At 62.0% G+C, this 23,355-nt stretch overlaps 1 protein-coding gene across 5 annotated transcripts in view; it reads right to left on the bottom strand.

The window, feature by feature from the left end:
- ARHGAP23 (Rho GTPase activating protein 23) overlaps positions 1–23,355 on the bottom strand; it is a 110,630-nt gene that overhangs the window by 13,502 nt on the left and 73,773 nt on the right. For all 5 annotated transcript variants that reach the window (XM_067541175.1, XM_067541173.1, XM_067541174.1 and 2 more), the window contains exons 6-15: positions 23,161–23,215; positions 14,150–15,773; positions 10,926–11,081; positions 9,837–9,948; positions 8,419–8,476; positions 7,422–7,559; positions 5,224–5,523; positions 2,943–3,004; positions 1,534–1,661; positions 100–218 (exon numbers count right to left, since the gene is read on the bottom strand). In XM_067541175.1, the coding sequence (XP_067397276.1) occupies positions 100–218; positions 1,534–1,661; positions 2,943–3,004; positions 5,224–5,523; positions 7,422–7,559; positions 8,419–8,476; positions 9,837–9,948; positions 10,926–11,081; positions 14,150–15,773; positions 23,161–23,215 (2,752 nt within the window). The remainder of the gene's footprint in view (positions 1–99; positions 219–1,533; positions 1,662–2,942; positions 3,005–5,223; positions 5,524–7,421; positions 7,560–8,418; positions 8,477–9,836; positions 9,949–10,925; positions 11,082–14,149; positions 15,774–23,160; positions 23,216–23,355) is intronic.

Genomic DNA, 23,355 nt, shown 5'->3' with positions numbered 1-23,355 from the left:
TTCTACCGTGGGAAGGCTCAGAGCGGGCAGCGCCAGCGCCGTGCCCTCGTTCCGGCCCAGGGAGGGGCCCACAGCGGGCAGATGGAAGGCAGGACCTACCTTGTTGTCTGGGGCGGGCTGGCAGTCCTCTAACTTCACGCCAAAAGCCCGCGGAGCAGGTTTCTTATTCTTTTTCATGATGTTGATGCCCCAAGGGGCTTTCTGGGGGCCGCCTTCATCTGGAAACAAACACCGGGTCAGTCTGCGAAGAACGGGGACCCCGAGGAATAAAGACAGCCACCGACCCCCAGGCACACAGGCACCTACCACATCCTCGCCGCCGTCCGCCCCCCAACACCACCTCAGACAGACACACGCCCGCCACGCGCCCATCTAGTCTATCCTAGACAGGATGCCCCCAGGATCTAAGCACCCGCCGGCCGTGCATTGAACATGACTAACGTCCGTCATGTGTGCTCTCCCCGAGGGAGGAGCGTGCACAGTGGAGCCTCTTGTTTTGGCTGGGTATATTTGGGCTGAGGGGTTATAGAAACAGGCCCGTTGCTCTGGGTTTACATTAGAGGAGGCAGGTCGCAGGAACGCACCAAGCGCTTGGAGCAGAAAGTGGCGAGGTCTACTGTCCTTAGCTCCCGGGGAGCTCTTCGCACAGCCTTGGACCAGCCTGGCTGCCCCACAGCTGAGCTGGCCCCATGTTGTAGCACCTTCCCTAGGGCGGAGAAGCAGAGGTGTCAACCAGAGCTTTAGACGATCTTGGTCCCAGGCCATGAAGCGCTTTGAAGCGAAGGACAGAGACCTTCAATCTGCAGTTCCGTGGGACGCCGGAGGTCTGGAGCGACACACGCACGGTAGCCTTCGGCGCCGAGGAGATGCACTGCAGCCTTCCGCGCTAGCCGCCTGCTTCTCTCCAGCTACGTTGATGTGATCCGGCGAACAGGCTACGAAGGCAGGAGAAAGTGAGGCCAGGTCTTTGTCCACCGGGGAGGGACGGAGGTTCGTAGCCCAGCCCAGACGGCAGAACGTGTCGCTCACAGATGCTGCTCCCTGAGAGTGCAGCGGCAGTGAGAAATCCCGGAGACGCCCAGACAATGGAGCGAACCTACCCGTAGCTCCAACCAACGGAGACCACCATGTCTGCGAGCTCTTCCGAGTACGGCCCTTTGCCCATCGGCGTCACCTCTGTCTTGCTGGGATTCAGCTCCAGCCGGCCGTTCCTCATCCCAGAGCTGATCTCCGCTGAGCACTGGGCCACGCTGGTGGCAGGGGCTGGTTGTACGAGGCGAAGAAGCAGAGGATCAGCTGCAAACTGCCGGTGCTTGAGTCCGGGGTGTCTGACCTGGTCACCAGGGGCAGCACGGAGTTGGTGATCCACCGACACGCAGCCCCTGCAGCCGGATGGACCTACAGGGCCCAAACCCCAACCGCAGACACAGCCCCTCGGCGACTCCCCGGGACGTACTCCCAACACACGCACAGCCCCAGGCAGACACACACCCGTCCTCCCCGCCCCCACGCCGGTGCCCGGGCCGGCCGTACCTTTAGTCATGGCCGTGTCCTGCCTCGGGGAGCGGGGGGCGCTCGTCCCCGTCTGCTTCAGGAACTCGGGCTTGATTGCCAGCCCGCGAGAGCCCTTGGGAGAGGAGTCGGGTTTTATCCCAGAGGGGCTGCGGAGAGAGCGGATGGGGCGGCTCAGCCTCACGGGCCCAGCAGCCTCTCCTCTTGACCCCCCCCACCGCCTCCGCGCCATTCACCCGGACCACCGACCCAGCCAGCCCCCCGCAGCGCACACCCTGGGTCACAGCCACCACGGCAAGGTGGGGCAGCAGGCTGTGGTGGCAAAGCCGCACTGCCAGGCATCCTGGGACGGGAGTCGCTGTGCAAATTAGCTCCTTTGGGAGCTGGCTCAGCCACTTACCCAGAGCGCTTTACACTGCAGCCCTCCCCCACCCCCTTCCCGGGCAGACCTAGGCCCAGAGCAGCCTGGGAGTGCCAGGGGGTTCAGACCCCTCTGCTGCCCAAACGTTACAGGGGCATCTGCAGGGGAACCGAGGGCGCCACCTCCAGCACTGGCCATGCACGTTCTCCCTGGCTCGGCCCTCCCTGCCCCCGTCACAGGGCCAGCTGGAGATCCCCGGCTAGCTGGCAGCACCCCCCCCCATCCCTAAGACTCCCCAGCTCTTCCAGACCCTGGCCCGGGATAAAAAGCCCCACTGGTTTAACCCAACGTGGGTTCCGGGCGATCTCCCTGCACCAGTGTAAACCCCTAACGATGGTGTGCCGAAACCGGATTCGCCTGTTGCTTAAAACCGGTTTTGTTTCATTTGGTGATTTCCCGACACAAACTAAACCGGCTGTAGCGCTGCTCCACGAGGGGCTGGCAGCTGTTAAACTGGATCACTTAGTGCAAATTCCTGTCTCTGGGCCGGGCCAGGCCTGAGCTCAGATAGCTACACCCTTTCCTCCGAGGATACCAGTCTGCTGTGCTTTAAGGAGGCAGGCCAGTATCATTTACCTCATTTTCCAGGCACTAAGTGTGAAGTGACTTGCCCCAGAGAACCCAGGAGTCCTGGACCTCAGACTCCCCTGCTCTAACCAGACCGAATCCTCTGACTATTCACCCCCACGGCCGATTCCATATGCAGCCACTCATCCCGTGGAAGGCTTGTTACCTGTCTGTCTCTGGCCCCCATCTGCGTGGGAGCTGAGCACCTCCCAATCTCTAATGCATTTGTCCTCCCAGCCCCCTGGGCACAAGGCTATCAGCCCCACTGGGCAGATGGGCAACTGAGGCACGGAGAGGCTAAGTGACTGGCCCAAGGCCACACAGGAAGTCTGTGGCAGAGCAGGGAACTGATCCCAGATCTCCCAAGTCTCAGGCTCGCACGCCCTAACCCCTAGGAATGCTCTCCCCCAGCGGGTCGAGAGCAGGCACATGGGGTCCTTACCTCACTTTCCGGTAGTCATTTAGCTTCTTGTTGATAAGTGCCTGGCTTGCAAACCCAGGGTCCTGCAGCGGCACAAAGACAAAAGGGAGGGGAGGGCGTAAGCGTCACGTCTGCCATCAGAGCTCTGGTGAGCGCTTTCTCGTCCATAAGTCGAGCCCCTGCCCAGTGAGGCTGATAGACGGGGCAAGAGTTTTGTGCTGGGTGGGGGGCGTCACCGGCAGTGGCAGGCTGGGGGATTCGGCCTCTGATCATCCTTGCTGATGAGCACGTCTCTCACGCACAGCAGGAGAGAGCCCCACAGTCTCCCCTGCGCCACCCGGGGCCAGGCAGCACCGAATGCACCAGGGCCCTGGCCCCGGATCGCAGGCCAGTCTGTACTGGACGGAGCGCCCCGGCCCAGGCAGAGAGATCCCCCTCCGGTACCGAAACCTCAGCCTATGGGTCACCGATAGCCCTCCGGGGCCGGGCACACGCTCCCACACTGCAGTGCCGAGAGGCCAGCAGACGGCACCTTGCTCTCCTCCCCTGGCTTGGGAAGGCTCCGGGGGTTCCCAGAGATCAGGCTCCCCAAAGATAGTGGGGCTGATGAAGCTGCACCCCACGGAACTCTGGTAACTCAAGGGCCCAGTTTCTGGGGAAACCAGCCTCGTTCCCAGGGTGCCAATCCCCCTCTGGGTGCCATCAGGCACCCCTTGCCCCCGTGTCACTCGGCAGTCCCTAGAAGCAGCTCCTGGGGCAGTGGCAGAGCCCTGCCAGAGCATGGGACACCATCCTACTGCCTAGAGACCCCCAGCTCCACCACCGCCTCCCCACTGACCCCACACGGGGGCTGGGCTGTGGGGCAGGCCTCTGAACCCCGCAGATCTAACTCGGCTACTTGCTGGCTGACCGACAGGCATCTCTGTTGAGCTGTGCCATGCCTGGGGAGAGGAGAACTACAGCATGCTCCACGCTGGGCATGAGCCTTCGGGAATCCTATGGTAAATTCACCCCCGTAGTGCCAAGCTGGGCACGGGTCTTAGAGCAGCTCACACCCGTATAGTGCCCTGAGCTGGGCATGGGTCTTAGGGCAGCTCACACCCGTATAGTGCCCTGAGCTGGGCACGGGTCCTAGGGCAGCTCACACCCGTATAGTGCCCTGAGCTGGGCTCTTTCTCCTTTCTATTAAGAGAAACTCCCAGCTAAATTTCTTCCCAAAGCCAGGTTGGCAGACCGGGCACCCCCACACCCACCCAGCGGAGTTCTCTCTCTCCCCTGGCCTATAGCCCAAACAGCGACCAGCCTCCCGCCTGTCAAGGGGTGGTAATGGGAGCTCTCTGCGGGCGCAGCGCCAGGTTACACTGCAAGGGCTGTACAGAGGGAAGTCTGTGCGTGGGACGCCTGGAACTTCAGATCCCTCCGCAGAGCAGCAGGGATCGCCATCAGCTAACGAACCCGCCAGCCAGCTGCTCAGATCCCGCCGCGGGACCAGGGCACCAGGCGAGGGATCTCGCCAGGACTGACCCAGGACAGACAGGGCCAGGGAACGTGGCTGCTCCCTGGCCTGGCTGTCTCCGTCTCTTGAGTGAAAGGAGGAGGCTGGCGGTGGTGCCAGAGCTGCCACTCACCCTGGCCCCGTCCTCTGCTGAACCCTCCCCTCCCCAGGCCCTGCAGGACCCTGTATGACAGACCCCACATGGTGACAAGGGCAACCGGAGAAACGACTTCGTACAGGGCAAGGAGGGGAGCACAACCCCGGGCCTGGGGGGCGGAGGAGAGGGATGCTGGGAATGGAGATGCCTGTGCCCCGCCAAGGGCTGTTGCCAACAGTGTGAGATGAAGGAGGCTGGCCCGTTCTCCTCTTTGACGTGGTGAGGCCCGAGTGGACTACAATTCCCAGCATGCAGTAGAGGCGGGTCTGCTTGGGTAGAGGAGCATGGCATGCTGGGACTTGGAGTCCCAGTGCCCCCAGCTAGGCAAAGAGGAGCATGGCATGCTGGGATTTGGAGTCCCAGTGCCCCCATTGAGGCAAAGAGGAGCATGGCCTGCTGGGACTTGGAGTCCCAGGGCCCCCATCAGGGCAAAGAGGAGTATGGCATGCTGGGACTTGGAGTCCCTCTAGGCTCCGCCTCCATCTGGAAGAGGGCAACTGCGGGCCACCACCGGCCACGCTTGAGCCACCCCTGCCCTAGAAGGAGCAGCAGGAGGCAAACAGCTGGAGAGAACCACAGCGGTTAGAGCCGGGGCATTTGCGGAGAGCCAGGGGCCTGGACGGAGCCAGGAGCCCCATGCTGGCTCTCACCTCGCCCTCGGCCTTGCTGTTCTCCCTTATGACTTTGATCCAGGCCAGCATGTCGTCCCGATCCTCTGCCTGAAAGAGATATTCACAGAAGTCAGCGGTCGTCAGCCGGAAGACGTGCTTCCTCTTGGTCTCGCTGTAGGAAATGTCCACCAGGCACGCTCGGATGCTGATCGGCTGCTCCTCCTCACCTGGGGGCGGCGCGTAGGTCACGGCCTCCCGCCTGTCCTTGCACAGGTAAAGTGAGTGTGCGCGGAGAACGGCGAAGACGCGCTTCCACTGCCGGATGCCTCCGCCAACTTTCTGTAGAGAGAGAGGAACGGCAATGAGCGCTGGCCGGGAGAAAGGTCGGCTCTGCGGCCGCGTACCACCACCCGCCTCGACACAGGCACCGGTCCAGGGTGGCGCCAGCTGTCTATGCCCAGGGCAACGCAGACAGAAGACCACCATAGAGCAGACACCGATAGCGTGCAGCCCCCTTTTCCAAGGCATTCCTTCCAGCTCCGACCCACCCAGGGGCCCAGAGAGGAGAAGGACCCCCGCTGCCTCTGGTAGCAATCGCCCCATTGTAATCACTGCAAAGTCCACCGCGGGGCTGTGACACAAGGGGATCGCGGACACCAGGAACAGCCCTTCCCCTCTCTCCGGATCTCTCCCCTTATGGCTTGTAACGAGGGAAATCATGTTCCCAATCAGAGGGTCAAACCCAACCCCACATGAACCCTGCCCTCCGAGGGGTAATCTACAATCCACTGACAGTGCTTGCATCTCAATTCATTCCCCCCTGCTCCCCCAGCCCACTGGCATTGACACACATCACCCTGGGAACTCTGGGCTTCTTGGAGAGACACCCCCCCACACACACACCCCCACACACACACGCCACACCCCTCATAGGGCAGATGCATGGCCCAGTCCGGCCACTTCTGCAGCATTACGCTATCAATTATTCACGGCCTGGGAAAGGCTGCGGGATCCATCTCCGGGCCGGGCGTGCCGACAGTGCTTCCAGGAAGGCAACAGTTCGGGAAGCGATGGGGGAAGGGCGCCGTCCAAAACCCTTCACCTCCGGGATGCTCCCATGCCCTGCTCCTGTCCCCTATTCCAACCTCACCCCCTGGGGACCTCGCAGAGCGGCTCAACTGGCAGCCGCTGGCCTCCCGGGCCAGGATTCCCCGTACCCTGGGGGATGCTCAGAGGCAGCGGGATGGTTCCTCTACCGGTTCTCACGGCTGTCACTCCCTGGCTGTCTGGTAACCCCACCCTCCTTTGGGTCTCCCCAGCACCAGCTGCACACACCGGTCCCTGCTTCCTTCCGCTTCCCCCAGCAGATCCCTCCTCTGGGCACCCACCCAGCCCTGCTCCCTCTCATCTGACCCACCACGCAGCCCTTGGAGTGCCGCAATCCTGGCCGGGCGCGATCATGGTACAGCGCAGACGTCTGGGGTCTGCCACCCGCAGGGGGCTGGCGCTGGCGTGGCTGGCAGGGTTGGAAGAGCTGTCACAACGGCCAACCCCCACTGCCCCCATCCCCTGGTACAATGCTCTGCAGACCAGGTGCCCCTTGCCAGAAGAAGGGGGTTCCCTGCCTAGGCTTGAAGGCAGGTCCCTGATTGGACAGAGTTCCTGCATGTGCCATCAATGGAATCTGATTGGCCGGAGATCCCTGCGTATGCCCAAGGACAATCCTGTGATTGGCGAGCGCTCCCCACACATTCCCGTGATTGGCTAGAACTCCCCACACACGTGGGGTGGCATTTGTGGGTCTGAGGCTTCCTCCACCAGGTCAAATTCCAGTGGCTGTTCTCCTTCTCCTGCCCCTTCGGGGCTTGCACACAGGCCAGCTGGGTGCTTGGGAGAAGGGAGACTCTCGTGGGACCCCCTGGAAGGCAGGACTCCTGGGGTCTGGTCCTGGCTCTGTGGGGCGGGTGGCCTAGTGGTTAGAGCAGGGGCTAGCAGGACGCAGGGTTCCTGGGCTCTGTGCCTGACTCTGCTGCTGAGTTCTGCGTGACCCTACACAGTCACTGCTGCACCTTGTGCCTCACTTTCCAGTAAGACGTTCGGTTCATTCATGTTTGTTCGGTGCTTTGGAGAAGGGATGACGTATCACACAAACAGCTCCAAAGAGGGGTTTTTCTCCTCCATACATGCATGCTCAGAACTCCCCCCCGGCCTGGGATTACTGGACAGCCGGCACATACCTTCCCCTTTTTGGTGAGGATCTGCTTGTAATGGAGCCAGCCCTCTTTCCTCACGTCACTGAAAGTCACGTCCGAAAGGTCGGAGGTTGAGTGCCTCTTTGATCTCGTGTCTTCACACGTTCCGAGGCTGTCCAGAGACTGCAGGGGGAGAGGAGGACAGAGAGATGGGTGCACGGCCCTCACGGGTACTGCACTCACGCCCTGGCAGGTCGGCTGCCGGGGAAATCACTTCTCCAGCTCTGGCCCTGCTACCCCCTCAGCCACCCCACGGGGCATTACAGGCAATGGCTATTTGGGGAGAGGCGAGTCAGGCCTCACAGCTCTGTCGGGCCCATCACCAAGATACAATACAAACGCCAGGCAGCCCTCAGCGCTCAGGCTTCGTCTCCGCCAGGATTTCAGCCACCTCCGGGGTTAAACCAATGAGCCAAACCTGGGGACTGAAATCCCAGTCACGGTAAAGCCGCAACTACATCGGGGCAGTCCCGACTGATGCCACTGGGAGCAGATGCCCCATTGCCCTTTGCCCTGAAAGCCTCATTTACCCCAGCGCAGAGGGGGTGTCACATGCAACTGCGGCCAAGCGGTGGCGACGTGCACTGGTGTGAATGACTCTGCAAGGAGCAGGGAAACGGAGCACGTGGTCCAGACTGCGTCCCCAAGCGTTCGACAAGGCGGAGCATGAAGCGTACACACCCAGCCAAATTCTCCACTGGCGGAAGCAGGGAGAGCGCCATTGACTTCCGTGAGGACTGGCTGGTTTTACACCAGCCCGTCCAGCTGATCCCCTGCCTTGAGCCGATCAGCACACGCTGGTTTTCACTGGTTGCTCTGGGCCGTGCGGGGGGCAATGCACAAGCCTGTGGTTTCCCACTGATGGAGGCTCCGGGTTATCCGTGCAACGCAGGAACAGCAGAGCTGGGAGTGAGCTGCGCTAGCTGGAAGGCACAGTGATAGGTAGGGCAGCAACGCCCCCTCCTTCGCCGCAAACACCTACCCCGTCCGTGAAGAAGCTCTTCAGCATGCGGAGACTTGGCACCCGGCTTGGCATCCTCCTGAAAGGAAAGCAGGCAGCCGTGAGCACGGGGCAGGAGGGATGCAGAGGGAGAGGCGGCACGCGTTCCCAAGCACAAGGGCATTTCAAGAAGAGTCCCTGCCAGCCCCAGCCCCTTCTCGTGGCGGGTGGGGTGTCTCTTCAGGGCTCGGCAGATGCAGCAGGAAGGAGCTGCAGGAGTCACTGGTCCCTTGGGGCTCAGGAGACCTGGGTTCTGGCAATGGGGACGTTGAGATCCACAGCTGACAAACACTGTGTGAGCCGCGCATTGATCCCTCCCCAGGAGACCAACGAGAGCAGCAGCAAACCCAGGGGCTGGTTCGCGCAGCGCTCGTCCCCACGCCATGCTTTCGGCTGAGCTGCTCCAGGATGGGCAGCGTGGCCTAGTGAAAGGAACACAGGGCTCGAGGTCCCATGTTCTAATCCCAGCTCTGCCGCTTGCTCCCTGCGGGGCCTTAGGGGAATCACCGAAGGCCTGATCTTCCGAAGGGACCTGTCGCATCTCTCAGGCCACGAGCGCAAAGGCTGGCTGAGGGCTGGTCTGCGAAAGCAGCGAGGGTGTGAACCTACAATGCCGTGGCTACAACCCACCAGCTCCCACCGGACAAGCCCTTGGGCCAGGCCGTGAACAACGATAAACTCTGGAAAGTTAGCGGTTGTGAAACAGCACAAAGGATTCTGGGTGATGGAGTCACATGGGGAGAACACCTGAGCTAGGACAAATACCGTATCTAGCCTCAGGCATTCCTTGGATCAGCCCAGCTCAGTATCCCACCCCCTGAAGGGCCACCAGTGTCCACCAGGAGCCCCCTGCCCCCCTCTGCAGCCAGAGGGAAGGAGTTCAGCGAGCAGGATCTCCCGTCCCCCTGGCTGCAGCAGGGAAACCGTGCGTCCCACCTGGGTCCCTAGGCAGGGGCTCCCTTCTGCTGCGAGGGGGACGGGAGATCTGTGCTGCCCTCCCTCTGGCTCCAGCAGGGACCCCAGAGCCAAGGGACCCAGGCGGGGTGCTTTGCCGTGCTCCCTGCTACAGCCAAGGGGAGGGGAGCACCCATCTCCCGTCCCCTTGGCTGCAGCCAGGAGCCTGAATTGGCAACGCGCTCCGCCTGGATCCTTAGGCAGCAGCTCCCTTCTGCAGCCAGCAGGAGGGGAGCTGCGGGCCACTCTGAACAAGCCTCGTGGGCCACTTTTGGCCCCTGGGCCAGGGGTTGGAAAGCACTGCTCTTCTCCTGTGACGCACAGCAGCGGGAGGTCAGCTCACACCCGGAGGCAGGCAGCTGTGAGGGTAGGTCGGGGCTATCCCTAAGAAGGGAAGAAGCCACTGTTTGGCCGGCGTGCAAAGGGGGGGAAGGAGTCCTCTCTACCTCAGGATTTTCCCCTCGTCACGAAAGGTGTTCAGCCCATCGTCACAGGACTTGGAGCGCTCTGTTGTTATGGCCAGGAGATAGGAGGATCGGCGGCTTGCTTTGATGCTGCCTGGAAGGGAAAGCAGAGAGCAAAGGGCAATCAGCAAACACAGAGAAAGCCGGTTCTTCCCGACAGGAGAGAGAGACACTCACAAGGCAGTCGGTGCTTTACCAGCCTCGGGAATGCATTCGCATGTCACTGGGCTAAGGACTGGGGCCCAGGACTCCTGGGATCTAGTCCCATCTCTGGAGGGAAACGTGTCTAAAGAAGAGCTGGGGGATGGGAAGTCAGGGTCCCGGAGTCCTGGCTCGGGCAGGGGTTTTGCTGCACGACTTTAAGCAAATCGTTTAACCCTCTGCATCAGGGTCCCCAGCTGTGATATGTCCAAGCGAGCCAGGAACGCAGGGAGACAGAACGTGTGCCACGGTCAAGCATGCCAGCAGAGCCCCAGATCAGAATCCCCCGGCATTGTGCTTGGCCTGCTTTGTGTTTCAGGCCGGCCATTAGCAAGGAGCGGAGCCGGGAGGTGGAGAGCACACCAGAGCTGACAACGCTGGGCGTGGAAAAGTCGTTTTTATTCTGCCGTCTCTTGCTAATGCATGGAGAGGGGATGGCCACAGAGAGCTGCACCGGAGCTGGCGCAGCCTGGCTCTCCTGCGGCTGGTTAAAGACGGTCCATGAATGCACTTAGGACCTGATCTTCCTCTCACTCGCCCGGGTGTCAATCTGGAGTAGCTCCAGGTAAGCCAATGGAGCCGCACTGGTTTGATGCTAAGGGCCGGGTTCTGTTCTCCCACTGAAGCTGGCTGATGGTTGTTTAGGGAAGCCCCCCGCCCCCCAGTTCCCATTTCCTGCCAAGAAGTGGTACAATCGGGAGGCAGGCCCTGGCTGTTCCAGGCACACACCGCTGCCAAGGGTGGCCTGGTAACCAGAGGGCAGCCCTGCGGCACAGAGAACTTGGCCAGGCCCCCCCGTGTTTCTGAGTCCCTGATCAGAGGTTGCCTCCCAAGGGGGTCTCTGCCCCAGCGGGAGGGGCAGGTACTTACTGCAGTCCTGGGAATAATGCCGGTTGATGGCGAAGGTGAAGGTGGGCGAGGAGGGGCTGGCGGTGATGGCAGGGGCAGAGTTCATGGCACTGCAGACGACGGAGGACGCGGGGATGTGCTTTGCCTTCAAGTCGATGCTGGGGCTCGTCGGCTCATCTGGAAGAGGGGGGCGCACCGTGAAACAGTGGAACCACGGGGGGGACAGGACAGAACGGCTGCCCAGACCGAGACCCGTGCGAGAAAGGCTGCCGTGTCCCTCCCAGCAGCTCCCACCACGAGACCCTCCTCCAGCCCTGAGGTACCCGTCCCCAGAGCGCCTCCCGCTGCGAGAGGCTGGGTCTGAGATCTCCGCCAGTGCCCCTTTAAGGGAGAAGCCCAGGACCAGAGCACCTGGGGGCCCTTTCCCATGCCCAGTGAGGGCGCCCGCAGACACGGCAGCAGGCACCCCCGAGGCCTTTTCCAGCTGTTGTCCCTCCCCGATCCCCTCTTTACCCATCTCCCAGGCAGGCCCAGAAAGTCAGGGAGCAGCCAGGAGGAGCTAATGCCCCTGCCACTCCACACCTAGGGCCGCCTCCCCGAGCAAACACTCATCCTCATCCCCCCCGGTGCCCGGAGAGCCGCAGGGACAGAGCCCACTGCAGTGGCGGCTGCGCTGGGGACGCCCGGATGCCCCCTCATGTCGGTGCCAGCAGGGCTCGATGCTGGGTTCTAGGTGGCTGGAGCGGGGCAGGGGGCTGGGGACTAGCGGGAGGGGGGGCAGGCCGCCTGAGGAGGCAGGGAGGGGCCCCGGCCTCCATGCACCTGCTCCACTGCAAACGAGGCAGGCGGCGCGCACCGAGGCAGCCCCCGGGTCAGCTGGGGGTCCAAGAGCAAGCGAGGCGGCCAGGGGAACAAAGGAGGGCCGGGCGGGGAGCACAAACAATAGCCAGGCTTGTGAGGAACGCGTGGAGAACAACGGCCCCGCAGTGCCAGCCTGGGCATGGAGCGGGCAGCAGAGCCAGGCTTCCATTGTGCCGCCGGCTCGCCCGGGAAGAGGGAGACGGCGTGTGCCAGGGAGAAAGGCCGTGACGTGCCCCGACGGCAGCATCGATGGGGACAGGGGAGCGTGGCGCCCCATGGGCTGTCCACGGGCGGAGAGAGGCTGGCCCGGAGCAGCCCGAGGCCGGCAGGGCAGGGCTGCCCACCACTGGGAGGGCCCAGGGCTCTCCGGACGGCACAGAACCCCAGGCGCGTTTCATCTCAGGCCCCTGGGGAAATCCTGGTGACAAAGTGGTGGGAGGGCAAGCGGAGGAGAATCAACCCCCACCCCCGGGCCTGTGCTCAGCAGAGACCAGCTGCTGCACCAGCATGGAGACATCCATCACCCCGACAGCAGCTGGGCCTGCCCCGCTCCGGAGACGCACACGAAGGCAGCAGGGGCTGTGGCCGGGTCTGGTCTGGCTGCGCCTGGAGCAGCGGTGGGGAAAGAGCAGGGCCAGGGGCAGGGCTCTGGCCTGGGAGTCGGGGTCTCGCTGGGTGAGCCTGGCCAGCTCCCGTCCCTCCTCTCTGCTTCGCTTTGCTTCCCCAGCCTTCATCTGCCTCGTCAGATCCATGGGGCAGGGGCTCGCTGCCCCCGGGGGTGCGCAGCTCTCGGCAGGGCCGTTGCCGGGACACCCCTCCTCTGGGACACTCCCAGCCCAAGGGCTCTGCCGATGGGGGCCCAGGAGGAGACCCCCCCCTCGCTACAAGTGTATCGGTTTTTGGTGAAAACGGGGCGACAAGCAAGTAGGGGACCCCTTCCTGTGACCTCCCAAGATGCTGAGGGGGGCCAGCGAAGGAGCAGGCAGCCCCCGCCGCTGAAGAGCGGCTCAGGCCGTGAGGGACGGCGGTACCTCCCCAAGGCGCCCCGCAGCCACCTGTCCCCCAGGGTTGGTGGCCCCAAAGTCAGGCCGCTGCGCTGCTCTCTCGTGCTCCCAGGGCCCGCTGGGCTGGGGCATTCCTGGGCCGTGAGCCCGTGGAACCCCGGCAGGCCTGGCCAAGGCTGTCTGCCAAGATTGACTCCTGGCTGGTGAGACGGAGGCCAGCGCGGGGCAGGCTGCAGCAACCTCGCTAACCACATCCCGGCCCTGCCCAGGCGAGAAGGAATTCGAGGGGGGAGATCCCGTGGCCAGCCCCCTCCCAGTGCAGCACATAGGGACTGGATGGCACAGGGGACTGCAAACAGGAGACAAAGCCTTTGGCCTCTCGTTAGCTGGGCTGAATCCAGCCCCACCTGACAGCTGCTGGGTAGCGAACGCAATATGGGTTGCAGGGGCTCAGCCCAGGTCCTAGCGGACAGGCATCTGCGTCATGGAAACCGCCAGCACATCCTGGCCCTCGCTGCTCACCCGGAGAGGCAGGACTCTCCAGGGCAGGGGAGCGGCACATTCGGGGCAGGGCCCACTGCCTGCCTCCCTGGCAGCCAGCAGGAGGAATTCAGCCTCGGGGCCTGCCAGACGGGCACCTTTCCCGAGCCGCAAATTAGGCCAGATTCTCCCTCCCCAGCTCCGTCAGCAGGGATCAGGCAGGCCGGGCGTCTCGCAGCGTTGGGAAGGGGGGGCAGGACTATCGGGGAGCGCCCTGATGGGATGTACGGCCTCCCCGAGGCCGGCTCGAACGGATGTTGGAGCCAGGCGGCAGCAGAGGGATCCTTCCTGGGCGTCCCCAGCAGGTCCTATCGCCGCCCACCCGCAACACCCACCCTAACCCCTGCCACCCTTCCTTACCCCCCTCCTCTTTCTACCCCGGCATCTCCGGCCCTTCCCTCTGCCAATCTCTGCAATCACCTAGCACATCCACGGCTGCCTGCCAATCCCCTAGCTGCTGCCGGGCATGTGCTCCTCTGAGCCAGATACACGGGAGGCGGGGGGAGGGTCCCCAAGCACCACTCGTGCCCAGATCTTCACCGTGACCCTCCGTGCCTGCCCAGCCTACAGTCAGAGACTGCCCGGGCAGCAGCTGCCACCTTGGTTGACGCCTCAGGGACCGAACCAGGCACCGTCAGAGGAAAAAGCAGGAGTTGCTGCAACTTGAGATAACGAGCCAGGTCTCCGCGGGTGGGGCTTTAACAGGCCTGTCTCCTCTGTGGATCAGAGCCGGAGGGGGCATGTCATTACCAGCTGTGAGACCCCCACAGCCTAGTGGCTGGGGTAAGGGAACCCCCCCATGCCACACCCCAGTGCGTGGCATTCCCAGTCCCCCCTCACCTATAAATGGAATGGATGCCAGGGAATCCTCTGGCGCTGCCAAGGGCGCCACCCGGTGGGCGGGCCGCTCCGCCGCCTGCTTGTCCCCCTTGCAGCTCGGCGGCGGGTCGCAAATGTCCGTTTCCTTCAGGTCGTCGGGGAAGACGAAGTTCATCTCGCGGGGCCTCGCCGGGGCCGGGGCCTTGCGGCCAGTGGGCGGTTTCTGCCGGAGCACCACCTCCTCTTTCTTCTCCTCCGCTTCGGGCGGCGGGCGAGCCGGCTCGAGGCACCTGGCCCCGCTGTCTTGGCTGGGGGTTCTTTGGTCCTTAGGGATCTCCGGCCCGCTGCCTGGCAGGAGGTCCGGGCCAGGGGAGGCGGCAGCTGGCGCTGGTGTGGACCTGTCCGGGTAAGGTGCCGCCTGGGTTCCTTGCCGCTGTGATATATTGAACACCGGAAGGCCACCGAAGATAGGGTCCCTGAATGAGAGTGCGTGGAGTAACCCAGTCCTCCGCTGGAAGGAAGGGCTGTAGCTCCTGTAACCTATGTACCCCGAGTCGTCGGCGCTCGGCAGGTTGGGCTGGGAAGGGTGTTTCTGCACGTGGCCGGGGGGAGCGTCTCTAGAGGAGGAAGAGGGGGCGTAGGAAGTTGGCTGGCTAGGCTGAACTCTGGTGACTTGCCCGTGGCCGGGCCTGTGGAACTTCTCGGGCAGCCACATGCACTTGTCAAAGCGGGGCGAGACCAGGGCGCTCTGCTCCAGCGCCTCCACGGAGCGCCCGTACCGCGCCAGGTAGTTGTCGGACCGTGCCCGGTAGCCCCAGCTGTCGTGGCTGGGCTGGAGCAAGGTGTCTTGAGAGGCACTGTGGTGCCACCCTCTGGAAGCCAGGGTGTCTCCCAGGCGGTCTTGAGAGACGCTGCGGTACCGGGGCGGCATGGCGTACCTCCGCTCTTCCGAGGCGCTCCGGCGCGGCCCTTGGCTGGAAAGCCACTTGGAAAGCGCCTGCTGGCACTCCAGCCGGCTGACGGCTTTGGGGCCGCCCAGACACTCCCAGGAGGGCCGGCCCACGCCGCCAGGCGCCACGCTCACATCCCGGCCATCCTTGAAGCCGCAGTGACTCCGAGGGTCCGGGAGGTGCCTGGAGACCCCGTAGCAGGCCTGGCTCGTCGTGGAAGAAGCAGTCGGGACGCCATACCTCTCTGGCAAGGGAGCGGCGAGGGGGCCTTGGCAGCTGCTGTTGGAGACGCGCGAGAAGGAGCCGGGGGCGGGGACTGGCCTTCCGACGGGCATCCCGGCCCTCGGCTGGGTCACGCCATACTGGATCTCCTCTGTGCGGTGGGCTGGACTGGAGTGGGGGCTGCCGAACTCCCGGGCGGTGTCGCTTCTGGCCTCCTTCCAGGTGCCGGGCATGGGGGTGCTGAGCGCCGCGCCGGCCAAGGGCGAAGACGGGCCTGAAGAAGCCGGCCAGTGGGATCTGCTGTCCGCCTGCTGTTTCTGCAGAGGCTCAGCTACCATTGCCTCCCGGCTGGGAGCCCTGGACTGGAAGGGGTAGGTCTTCCGGGGGTAACAGATGGGCGGTGGCTCCGGGATGCTCTGGGCTCCCCCGGAATAGGGCTCGTTGCCCTTCAAGTAGGCATCCTGGGAATAGGCCTGGACAGGAGAGAGAAAAGAGGAGTCAGGGCAGCCGGGATCCTGGCACAAGAGACGTTGGCACCACCATGAGCCCAATGCCCGTCCCAGGCCAGCCACCCAACGCGGGCTCCCGGGAGCCGACCAATGGACCCGCTGGGATGGGACGGGGGTAATATGGGGACAGTGGCACGGCTGAGGAACCAGGACAGGAAGAAACCCGAGCCTCGGGGCGCTGTCCGTTAGGGCAAGGACACCCCGATGTGCCACGGCTGCGTAAGTTACACCGGAGGTAGCGCACTCAGCGCTGGTATCTCCCAGCTCCCCCATGCACCCGCTGCTTTACTCGCATGATCACGGGGTACAAAAGGGGCAGAGACCAAGGTACCGGACCAAGCCCCATCCTCCTCTGATTGTTAGGCCCTTGAGCATATGAACCCCACTGGGATGGGCACCCGGGGGCCTGTCAGGGATAAAATCTCAGGTGAGACCCCAGTGGTGTCTGCCGGTGACTGAACAAGCTGCCCGAGAACAGTGGCGCCACCCGCTGCATCTCCCCCTCCAGCAGGACCGAGCTCATCCCCTTCCTACAGCAGGGCCGACGATGCACGAGGGCCAAGGGGAGAACCAGACGTCCCAGCGGCGGGAGCGCTCGGTGCTGCTGGAAGCCAGCGTAGCGTGCTAAGACGGCACCGGGCAGGTCGTGTGCAGACGCCCACTTAGGGCCTGATTGGTAGGGCACATCGACCATGCCCATCTCCAGCCAGAGCCCACTGGTGCCACGGCCACGTGGCACCTCTGCAAACCAAGGCCACGTGCTTCTGAAGGGCTCGTGGTGAGACACCAGAAATGGGAGCTGATTTTTCCAGGGTCGGGTGCTCAGCCCTTTGTGAAAATCCAGACTGTGAATTTGGGTCTCTCAGAACTGACACCCCTAAAATCACTAGTGCCCATCTCAGCCCAGACGCTCCATCAGCCAGGGAAAGGGCTGCCCGAAAGCCATCCCTGCCATGTACGTTTCAAACCCGTTTCCAGACGGGCTTTCTGCTGGGGCGGAAAGCGACTAACACGCTGCGATCGCTGCCAGCGGTGCTGCTCTCCACTGCTCACATCCTGTCCTCGCAGCTATGCTGGCTTCACACCGTCTCCAGTTCCCTCTCCTTAAAATAGTCCATGACGCACCGAGCTGGACGGAGAGCCAGGGTTTTCCTTCTCACCTCTCGCAGGCATTTCTGAATTGACACGCCCAGCTGCAGGCCAAGGCTAAACCCTGAACCTCTTTACGAAACAGGCTTCGCGTTAGCAGAGGAAGCGCTGCCCAATGCTTAAAGCCAGGGACTGGCGTCCGGACTCGGGGGATCTTGCCCCGGCCCTCCAACTGACACACAGAGTACATTTGGACAAGTCACTTCATTTCTCTGGACCTCAGTTTCCTCAGCTGCAAAATGGGGACAAGCCTGCCACCTCTGGGAAAAGCCCAGAGAGCGTCCATCACCAAGCACCAGATAACAGTGGCACTACTCGTCACCTACGCCAGACATCACACTTACGAGGCAACCCCAAGAGTCCACCCCCAAAATACCAACAAGGGCGTCTCCTGAGTACAAGCTGGCGCCAATCTTTATTAGCAGCCCCCGATGCCCTCTCTTAAGCTACCAAGTCTTGTTGGACCCTACGCGGCTCACCCGGGCTGGGACTATCCTCCCCATTTCACAGAAGAGGAAAGTGAGGAAGAGAGAAGGGCTGCCCCAGAGGGATACAAATCCTGGGCCGAGGAGCCCCGGAACCATGGCACAAGGGGAAAGCTCGTTGGTGCAGGACAGGAGAGAGCATTTCTTGGGGGCTGGGCCCAGACTGTGCAGCAAGTACCCCTAAGGTCTAGGAACAACCTCCCGGCCAAATGCCGGGCACAATCGTTCCACCTGCCTCGGCTAATACAAACACAGAGCCCAGCAGCTATAACTCCCCTGCCCCAAACAAACCCACCCTGCAGGGAGAGGGAGAAGGAAAAGCCCCACACGCGACAGACGTCCCAGTCACCTTGCTTAGTGTGCTACTGGAAGGTGCCATGGTGATGGGCACAGTGTAAGAACTGGAGTAGGACACACACAGAGAGTGCCCTGCCCGCCACCACACAGCGACGTGGCAGGTAACCCACCCGTGGGTGAGACGGGATGTGGGGATCAGCGATACAAGGGAAATGTGGGTCACTGGCTATGTAAACACACTGCTGGATACCGGCCTGCGAAGATTCACTGGTAGCGTGGGCAGGAGAAAACACCCCAACAAAAGCCCCCCCCACACACACACAGCGTCAACAGTGTCCCACAGTTGCGAGAAAGCAAACACCGTTCTGGGCTGGATTAGCAGCAGTGTTGTAAGCAAGCCCAAGACGTAATTCTTCTGCTCTGCACCGCCCTGATCAGGCTTAGCTGGAGTGTTGTGTCCAGTTGTGGACACCAGGGTTCAGGAAAGGTGTGGACAAACTGGAGAAAATCCAGAAAAGAGCAACAAAAATGATTCAAGGTCTAGAAAACATGAGCTATGAGGCAAGCCTGAAAGACCTGGGTTTGTTCAGTCTAGAACAGAGAAGACTGCTGGCGGCCATGATCATGACTTTTAAGTACATAAAAAGTTGACAAGGAGGAGGGAGAAAAATTGTTCTCGTTAACCTCGGAGGACAGGACAAGCAATGGGCTTAAACTGCAGCAGGGTGGTTTTGGTTGGACATTAGGAAAAGTTTCCTAACGGCAGGGTAGTTACGCACTGGAATAAATTGCCTAGGGAGGTTGTGGAATCTCCGTCACATGAGATTTTTAAGAGCAGGTTAGACAAACCCATCAGATCCTGCCATAAGCGCAGGGACTGGACTAGATGCCCTCTCGGGGTCCCTTCCAGTCCTCCATAAACCGAACCTGGACCTCTGGTTCTAAAAGCACCAGCCTCCCTGGACTCAGCTGAGAGCCACCTCTGCTAGGGGAGGCTGTCCAGGCTCAGCCGCCTCTAGCTGTGACCCCGCCACCATTCGCGGGGCGCAGAGCTCTGCACTGAGCAGGCAGGGGGTGCACTTGGAGCAGGCTGGAGTACCCGGGACCCTTGCTGATGCAGGGACACCCGAAGAAGAAGTGCCCTGTGCAGAAAGCAAAGTGGGTGGGTGAGACCAAAACATAAGGGGCCCCCTGCTAAGCAGAGCGTCTCAGCCGACGTGCTGAGCACAGCCAGACGCGCAGGGGAGTAAGGGCTGAGGCAGGACACAGGGGTTTTATGTGGAGCTGTCTAGCCCGGCCCCTGGCTCCCAGCCAGGATTCGTTCCTGCAATGCCTATCCCAAGCTGGCTGGTTTTAACCCCCTCCACCAGGTGGAGCATTTCTGTGGCATGATATAATACGTGTCTGGTATTTTACACCCTGGGCCTGAGGTTGGTTTCCAGAGTGCAAGGGTCAAAGACTAAGCGATGATAACAGACACACAGACACAGCATCTTTCCTCCAAATGCCCCGCAACGCCCGACAAGCTGCAAGAACCGATTACAAGCAGACTGCAGGCAGGGCAGGGCTTCATCTGGAAGGCAGCTGCCTCTGGGGTGGAAGGCAGCAACCTTTCAACAACGCACAGCAACTTTATAAAATCATAACTCTGGAGCCAAAGCGATGCTGCAATGGAAAACACAGGGTGGATTTAAGGAGGCCAAGTGCAGAGAGAGCTGGGAATCAGCCCGGACACCCCTGTGGACAGGGAAGGCCAGTGTTTCCAATGCAGTTACCACGCTGCACGCTCTCTGCCCACGGCACTCTCGCTGATGGGGGCTCCGGGCGCCAGCACAGGGCCGAGCGTCCACGGTTCCCCGGCCACCCCACTGTGTTTCCCCTGGATGACCCAATCCCTGGAATCTACAGCAACCCGCTTCCCGAAGCGGCTCTGGTTCCAACACCCTGAGAACCTGGGGGGGGGGGGGGGGAGCAGCCCCTCCCCCAAAGCTTCCTCTCTCTGGATGTGTGCTGGGGGCCCAAACCCCAGATCCTTCCTGCCTCAGAGCTCAGTCCTTAGGAGACCCGGCTGCTCCCAGCCCCCCGCCGCCCTGGAATCCTGCTCTCCGGAAGGCTGCATTTCTGGGCAATGACAAACCAGCTCTTTCTGATCCAAAAAAGGAGCGGTGCGAAGCTCCAACACACCCGCTTAAAGGGGCGGCCAGAGCCCTGGGCTTCCTCCCCCCCCTACTGAAGAACCCCCCCATCCTCCCCCCGCACACCTTTTTTAACCTCTTCATGCTACATCCAGAGGGTTAAACTCTCACCTTCCTGACTAGCCGCGCTTGGCGTGGGGAGGTTCAATCGGCGCTGGAATAAAGGGAGACCTGGGAGCCCCCCGCCGGCCTGCAGGGGTGTTTCTCTCGACAGGCACCGTCTATACAGGGCGTACGCCTAGAACAACAGGGCCCTGTTCTCGGATGGCTCAGGCATTCCCGTAACGAACACGTTTCATTATAACAGACGATCTATTACTCTAGCTACTAAGGATAGAATACATGCTCTCTCTAGGGTTCCTGGGGGTACAAAGATCGGTGGTACAGGCAGTATAGAGATCATTACCTCCCTTGATTCGGCAGCTTTCTCCCTCCGCTGGCACAGCCCCAGCCCAGACTAACGTTTCTTTTCCTTCTCAGTTTTTCCTTTTAAGCTGTTTGGGGTTTTTGCGACTGGGACGTCCCGAGGCGGGAGGGAGGAGAACCTCCCGCCTCCTGCAGGGAGCTCCTGGCCGAGGCCCGCCATTGGCTGCCGAGCTGCACACGGCAGGAATGCCGCGCCCTCAGCCCAGCCACCGGGACGGGGAAACCCACACAAAGGTTCCTCTGGAAGCCGAGCCGGGGAAACGAAGCCGGCCCTCGGCATCCGGCTCCCGCCCGGCCTGGGTCTCCACTGCCGCTCTCCTCCAAGAGGGTCTGATCCCTCACACGCACACACAACTGCATTGCCCTGGCTGTTCAAAAGCCAGTCACTCCAAACACAGCCACAGACTGGTGCCTTGGCTGAATAGCGCCGGGCCAAATGCATCCCTGGTGTAACTCCGGAGAACTGCCCCGCCTGATCGCAGGCACAGCCCATCTACGCTGGGAGCCTCAGCCCAAGGGATGTCAGCACCAGATGTATCAGAGGAAGGTGCAGAAGGGCTCCAATTCCCATGCACCAATTCCCAATTGATCGGCTGGGTGACCGTGGGCACACCACAGCCCTGCTCAGTGCCTCAGTTTCCCCCGCTACCCTTTGTCTATTTAGACTGTAAGCTCTTCGGGGCAGGGAATGTCTCATAGTACGTGCTGTGAAGCACCCAGCACAGCGGGGCCCTGATCTCTGTGGGCACTGCTGTGATATAAATGATAACAACAGACAGAGACAATTAGGCACTAACCCCTAACTTGATGGGGGGACAGTTCCTTCCTGACCACAGCTGCTAGTGGTTGCTTATGCCCTGAAGCAGGAGGGTTTGTAGCCCATGGACTTCACTGACGTTACCCAAGAGATGAACCTGGCCCTTTGCTGCATGCTCTGGGAACACCCAGCACGTGACTCTCTGGGGCCCTGACTCTCATGCAGGCCTGGAGTACGTGTGGGGCTCTCCTCACTCTTTGTGGCCTCAGGGCAGCTGGATCACAGGAGCTCTGCCTCCCCCCGGCAGGCTGCCTGAGACACGAGCTTCCAACGCATGGGGAAGGAGAAAAGAACTGAGAAAAGGCACTGGGGCAGCCAGGATCTTTCTTGCCCAAGGAGGCAAACTCCCACCACCCACCTAGCCAACATCCAAGAGCAGGGGCTGAGAGAGAGGATGCTGTGTCCATCACGGCGTGACGCCATCGCGGCAAGAGGCTCCTCCCACCAGGCCAGGGGGTCGCTGGGCCCAGCTGACTTTGTCTCTCTCCCCCATTCCCTTGGTGACGGAGCAGCTCCCCAGCTCTGCCAGGGCTAGCGCCGCTCCTTTCACACAGATCACCCTGACCCCTTGGGTGACGGACCTGCAGGCTTCGTGAGCATCTAGTTCGACCCGCTGCATCCCCCCAGCCGTGCAATCCCCCCCAGCAATTCCTACATCCAACCCGATGGCCTGCGGTCAGCACTGGAGCGTGTCTCCCGTGTCTGAGCAACGGCGAACCCACCACGTCCCTTGACAAGCTGCAACCACGGCTCGTTCCCTGCCCTGATAGACACGTGCCTCTTCTCTGCGGCTTGATCACGGCGGCTCCTCACCTCCATGCCACCCCGTAATAGCCATGATCCAGCGACAGGCCCTGGCTCAACACCCAATGACCCGTCACTTGGAATAAAGCCAAGCCTGGTTCTATCTCCCCACTCACACTCTGCGCCAGGTACATCTTTCTCCTTCCTGCTCTTCCAGTGCAGTGGACGTTTGCAGTGGCCAGCACTGGGAGGCAGGGTAAGGCCAGGGCAGGAGACGGGTATGGGTCTAGGGGAACGGGCCAGCAGCCCCAGAAGGAGCCGTCAGTTCACAACACACCGCCCTCGGTGGCAGCTCCAAACTGCCCTTGCCCCGGGCCCCAAGTCAATGAGATCCTGTCAGGCTGCTATTAAAGGGAACCCTAAAGCCTGCCCCAAAATCCCACCAGCCTCAGCCCCCCCCAATCGAGGAGGGGTCCAGGCACGAGGGGTTTTGCCAACATTAAGTACTGCGGTTCACTCCACTTGCACAAACAGCCGCTGCTAATCAGCTGGGGCAGGGCCCCGACCCCAGCTCTGCCCCGATAACCTTCCCATTGCAATCAGCCTCGTCAAGCTTATCTGGCAGCCCAAGAAGATGCAGTCAGCCTCCCACTGTCCCATCAGCCGCGGGGAGATCACACGCACCCTTTGGGGCATGACGTGGGCAGGGAGCCTCGCCAAATGCCGGCAAGCAGCGGTGGACGCTGGGCTGAGTCAGCGTGCAGCCCGAAAAGCTACTGCGGCACGGCACATGTCCCCTGGCTTTTCATACCCAGCCGTGTTCCGGCGGGGACTACAAGTCCCAGCATGCAACTGGGCCACACAGAGCATTGCACGCTAGGGGCTGTTCTCTCTGCGGGCTGCCCCTCCATGGGTAAGGATGAGGGCGATTTAGGTGCAGGTTTAGGGTCTCCTGGCAAGCTGCCCCTGTGGCCCACATCCCCGAGTTAAGCCATCTCCCCGGGAACTGACATCTGCTCAGAGGCCCAGTTCCCGGTGCCCTGGAGAGCTGCCCGAAGAATGCCCCTGGCATGCCACTGCTTGGTCCCAGGGCAGAGCGTGGGTCAGCAATAAAGAGGAAGGGTCCGTGCAGAGCGTGGCTTCTCCCAGGGAGCGGGGGTGGCAAAGCGGGGCACGCGGGGGCCCACTCTGCCATCAGCGGCCCCAAACCAGGGAGCGCTCAGTAGCAAAAGGCTCACCAGCTGCAGGATGTCTTCGTCCTTGGGCATGATGGAGAGTTCCAGCACATCGTCACTGCAGAGAGAGGGAAAGGCAGAGAGCGTCAGGGTCCGGCCCCCGCGTGCAGCCAGCTCACCGCATCCGCGGCGCCCCCAGGATCCGAGCCCCGCAGGGACCAGCGGCAGTAACGGGGCGCCAGGACTCAGCCTCCACGG

Source organism: Emydura macquarii, unplaced genomic scaffold (genome assembly GCF_026122565.2).
Source record: "Emydura macquarii macquarii isolate MOO-44397 ecotype Brisbane River unplaced genomic scaffold, CSIRO-AGI_Emac_v2 contig_629, whole genome shotgun sequence".
Lineage (NCBI taxonomy): Eukaryota > Metazoa > Chordata > Testudines > Chelidae > Emydura > Emydura macquarii.
This window is presented reverse-complemented; position numbering and strand designations above follow the sequence as displayed.